This window comes from Salvelinus sp. IW2-2015, linkage group LG11 (genome assembly GCF_002910315.2).
Source record: "Salvelinus sp. IW2-2015 linkage group LG11, ASM291031v2, whole genome shotgun sequence".
Taxonomy (NCBI): Eukaryota; Metazoa; Chordata; class Actinopteri; order Salmoniformes; family Salmonidae; genus Salvelinus; species Salvelinus sp. IW2-2015.
Genome location: NC_036851.1, coordinates 47,257,143 through 47,262,286, shown reverse-complemented (window position 1 = coordinate 47,262,286; position 5,144 = coordinate 47,257,143). Strand labels below are relative to the sequence as shown.

At 44.8% G+C, this 5,144-nt stretch overlaps 1 protein-coding gene across 1 annotated transcript in view; it reads right to left on the bottom strand.

The window, feature by feature from the left end:
- Nucleotides 1-5,144, bottom strand: part of itga7 (integrin, alpha 7) — a 97,042-nt gene that overhangs the window by 60,442 nt on the left and 31,456 nt on the right. Inside the window, exons 4-5 of the mRNA XM_070445846.1 lie at nt 4,613-4,744; nt 2,922-3,036 (exon numbers count right to left, since the gene is read on the bottom strand). Coding sequence (XP_070301947.1) covers nt 2,922-3,036; nt 4,613-4,744 — 247 coding nt within the window. The remainder of the gene's footprint in view (nt 1-2,921; nt 3,037-4,612; nt 4,745-5,144) is intronic.

Genomic DNA, 5,144 nt, shown 5'->3' with positions numbered 1-5,144 from the left:
AATGGGGCCCCTGCAAACAGTTGTGTTGTGCAGCTGTCTACAGTGCGGGCCCTCGTGGTTGTAAGACTTATGTGAGGTATAAATGGATCTAAATATATTGTAGCTACTTTACTGATCTCTGATCAGTAGTTCTCAGTGGGACTTTCTGCCAACGGAAAATCGTGAGACAAATTGTAAAATTGAAACATTTCATTTTTCATTGGCAGTATTTATTTTGGCAGTTACTGTGGAAAAACTGGGCCTGACTCATCAGTGGACTACGCTGGGTTCTCTATCCAACAGTAATCAGATTTAATGGATGGGATTTGAGAAGAAACAGCATGTACAACTGCTGCTGCCTGGGTAGAGTGACTTGTTCACTCAGTCGAAAGACTGCATTTAATTATAAGCTATTTACATTTACAATAAGCTATTAACATTTTAAGACATTAGGGACCAGTTTCCYGGACACATATCAAGCCTGGTCTTGGACTAAGACATCATTTTATTGGAGAATCTCCATTAGACATAAGACAATGCATAGAGGGCTGGTTTCCCAGAAGTCCTGGACTATAAAGGATCATACTGTTATTATACTATACAGTACATTAAACATCTTTATCAGCCAAGATGAGTAGATTCCCGTGTGAAGTCAGTCAGAGATGAAGATGCCAACAGACTGTGGTGAAATTCCTTTACATTTAATTCTGCATTTTTATTTGGATTTAACTTAAATCTGCCATTTCACTAAGCTAAAACACAACCAGTAATAGCACTATCGTCTGTCTGTGGCCTTTTAGTAAGCGTGCAAAACATATGGTATGTGTATTTAGTCATTATGTCATTTGGTTAGAGAGTCAGTGGAGACATGCAGCGAGTTATAAGTGAGGGGTCAAAGGTTATAATGGCCATTAAGGTTGTGGAGGACGAGGGATAAGGCAGGATATTCCTCCCAAATGGAACCCTATTCTCTATATAGGGCACTACTTTTGACCAGGTCCTATAGGGCCCACAGTACACTACTTTTGACCAGGTCCTATAGGGCCCACAGTACACTACTTTAGATCAGAGCCTATAGGGCCCACAGTGCACTATACTGTATATAGGGAATAAGGAGCTCTTTGGGAGGCAATCAAGTTGTTGTATAGAGGAGGATGAGAATAGAGAGATTTACAGATGTAGAATAGATCCACATGGTTGATGGGAACAATCAATCGGATGGACAAAACGTTATTGGTTAGAGTCCATTAGCTGGATCTAAAATGGGAATGAGCAAGTATCTCTTATCGATAAGAGAGCTGATCCCCTCAGCTCCAAGGAACGCTGGTACCGCTCTGAACCCTCAGCTCCAAAGGAACGGACTGCTCTGAACCCTCAGCTCCAAGGAACGGACTGCTCTAGGGGAATCTCTCTATGCTCCAGGAACGGCACTGCTTTAAACCCTCAGCCACGGGAACGGCTAGCTGTCTAACCTCAGCTCCAGGACAGGACATCTGCTGAACCCTCAGCTCCAAGGAACGGACTGCTCTAACCTCAGCTCCAAGAACCGGGACCTGCTCTGAACCAGTACTCCAGGAACGGACTGCTCTGAAACCCTCAGCCCAAGGAAACGGACTGCCTCTAAACCCCTCAGCTCCAGGAAAGGATCGCTCTAAACCCAGTCAAGGAACGGACTGCTCTGTCCCTCAGCTCCAAGGAGACTGCTCTAAACCCTCAGTTCCGAAGGAACGGACTGCTCTAACCTCAGCTCCAAGGAAACGCTGCCTCTTATGTGCACTAGAATGCAGATTCTAACACTCTATTCATGGCCCCTACGCTGTGCGGAGCATATATTCTATCAGCGCTTTGCTTCCTCTCTTCTTGAGTTACAGTAACGCTGTACATGTTAGTGGTTGTATTGTCTTTCTACACAGAAATCCTCCATGGACGATTACCACGGTGATCTCGGAATATTTTGTTCACTGTGGATTTGTTTTATAAATTCTGCTTCTTTACTTACTGTTTCGTCACATCAAACCCTTTATTTTACTTATGCTCTACAGACCTGATTTAGCTCATCAAGGAAGGTTAATTCGAACGCGAATCAGTGGCTGCCCTGCGCAACCCCCATCAATATTATAGAGTTATATAGAGTAGAGAACTTTAGATGTTGTTCGACCAACATATAGAACGGGCAAGGAATGCGTAATCTAAGCAACTTTGACCGTGGTATGATTGTTGATGCCACACATGGTGATTCCGGCATCTCTAGAAACAGCTGCCTCCTGGGATTTTTACGCACTAGCGTCTCTAAAGTTTACAGAGAATGGTGCGATAAACAAACACATTATCAAAGTTAGCTGTACCTACAGAACGTAGATAAGAATGTAGATCTAGGTGTAATGTAATATAAGAACCCACCACAAGGTGCCCTGGACAGCTCAAAACCACCACAATCGTAGAGTAAACCTACAGACTGACAGACTGACAGGCTGTACAGACCACCCCACAATACAGACTGACAGACTGACAGGCTGTACAGACCACCCCACCATACAGACTGACAGAATGACAGGCTGTACAGACCACTACACCAAACAGACTGACAGACAGTACAGACTGATAGTAACACAGAGAGACATGCAGACCAGACAGGAGTTCTATGTTCGAATCTACGTACACTCTAAACACATTCTAGAGAAGAGCTAGCAACGAGCATACACCAACACACGGGGGTAAGGGCAGGTGGGAGGACAGAAGGGTTTGGGTTAATTCCATTCCAATTCTAATCAACTCAGGAAGTACACTGAAATTCCAATTCTCTTCAATSCTTTTCAATGTGGACAATTTRGAATTGGAATTTTGTTTACATTCTGAATTGATTGGCATTGAAATTGAATTGACCACRACCCTGGAGACTTGATACAGTAAGTTGTATCAACATGAATCACCTCACTCCAAGCTACAAACCTAAGTAGCTATTCTGAGCTACGTCCTCAAACATGGGCCGGTTGGAGTGTGGCTCCAGAGTTTTGTACACCAGCGCATCTTCATCGGGACTAGCCATGAACAAGAGCCCTGCGGCCCGAGAGAGAGGAAGAGAGAGAGGAAGGAGTGGGAGGGGAGGGGTGGAGGGAGTGGAGGAGGGGAGGTGGTAAAGGGGAACAGGGTGACAAGGAGAGAGAGAGGGAGTGCAGGTGAGAAAGGACTGTGCTGTGATTGTGTGTTTTTTTCTTCCTGGTACCAGTGGTTTGTGGGTAAACCACTGGTACGTGACAGAAGGACGACAAGACTGACTCACGCTGTACCCAGAATGCACTGCCAGAACTGTCTGTAGGGGAAATGCAAACCCACTGACTCCAAGAACAGACAGACTTAGCCTGGTCACAGATCAGTTTGTAATGTTTAGCCAAATTCTCTATGTTGTTTTAGACAACTCCTTTGACTATGATATAAGCTGATCCCAGATCTGTTTGTGTCTTTAGTTAACTCCTTCAGACAACTCCTTTGACTATGATATAAGCTGATCCCAGATCTGTTTGTGTCTTTAGTCAACTCCTTCAGACAACTCCTTTGACTATGATATAAGCTGATCCCAGATCTGTTTGTGTCTTTAGTTAACTCCTTCAGACAACTGCTCTGACTATGAAATAGCCTGTTGCCAGATCTGTTTGTGCTGTTTAGCCAACTGCATGGCCTATGAAATAGACTGGCCCCAGACCACTTTGTATTCTTTCAGACAATTTCGGTATGGCATGACAGAAATTTGCTACCAAAGTACAAGTTTTATATATATCGTATACTATATWTTATTATACTATAATGACATTATTACAAGCAGATACACCAACAGGCCATGTCGACTGTGAGATAATAATATAACTCTTTTAAGTAACCTATTATTATATTGTAGTATTTCTGACCCCACCAGTTATGAAAGGTCTGTTGGTATCCACAGGGCACCGAGTCTCTCTGCGTGATTGGTCCATTCCTACGGTAGCTACTTCATGATTGGTCCATTCCTACATTAGCTACTTCATGATTGGTCCATTCCTACATTAGCTACTTCATGATTGGACCATTCCTACGGTAGCTACTTCATGATTGGTCCATTCCTACATTAGCTACTTCATTATTGGTACATTCCTACGGTAGCTACTTCATGATTGGTCCATTCCTACAGTAGCTACTTCATTATTGGTACATTCCTACGGTAGCTACTTCATGATTGGTCCATTCCTACAGTAGCTACTTCATGTGGGAAAGTATTCAGAATATTGAGGTGGAGCTCTGGTGAATCACACTCATACAAAGAGCAGGGTCAGGGATGGCCCATACGGACAGGAGAGAAACAGAGAAACAGTACAAGGGTGTGTCTGAAATGCCACCTTTTCTCTATGTAGTCCRCTACTGGTCTGCACCGCACTGGTCTGGGCCAGTCTGCCTTTCTAGACCCATGTTGGTAGCTACTCTGAGTCCTCTAGGTCTGCGATAGGTATTTATTTTGGGTAGAGTGTGTCGTCAGTTGTCATCCTTCCCTGGCCTTCTCTCATGTCCTGTCCTATGCTGTGCTCAATGATCTCTGGTGAGACAGTGCAGCAGGCAGACAGCTGTGTGAAAGGAGCAGGAGAGGGCTGGGCAGGGACGGTCCTACCCAGGTAACTATGGTAGGGTACAGGGATCAGCTGAGCATTCAGCTGTTTCTCATCCGCCACTTCATAGGGCCCGTCGTCATAGAAACCCAGATCCAGTAAAGTCTGGTTTAGTAGCTGGACACGCATCTCTCCTGGAAGGAACAGAGTTAGAGGACACAGACAGACAGACACGCATCTCTCCTGGAAGGAACAGAGTTTAGAAGACACAGACAGACACGCATCTCTCTGGAAGGAACAGAGTTAGAGGACACAGACAGACACGCACTCTCTCTGGAAGGAACAGAGTTAGAGGACACAGACAGACAGACAGCATCTCTCCTGGAAGGAACAGAGTTAGAGGACACAGACAGACACGCATCTCTCCTGGAAGGAACAGAGTTAGAGGACACAGACAGACAGACAGACACAGACAAGATTCTCTCTCTCTAACACACACACACAACACACACACACACACACACACACACCACACACACACACACACACACACACACACACACACACAACACACACACACACACACACACACAC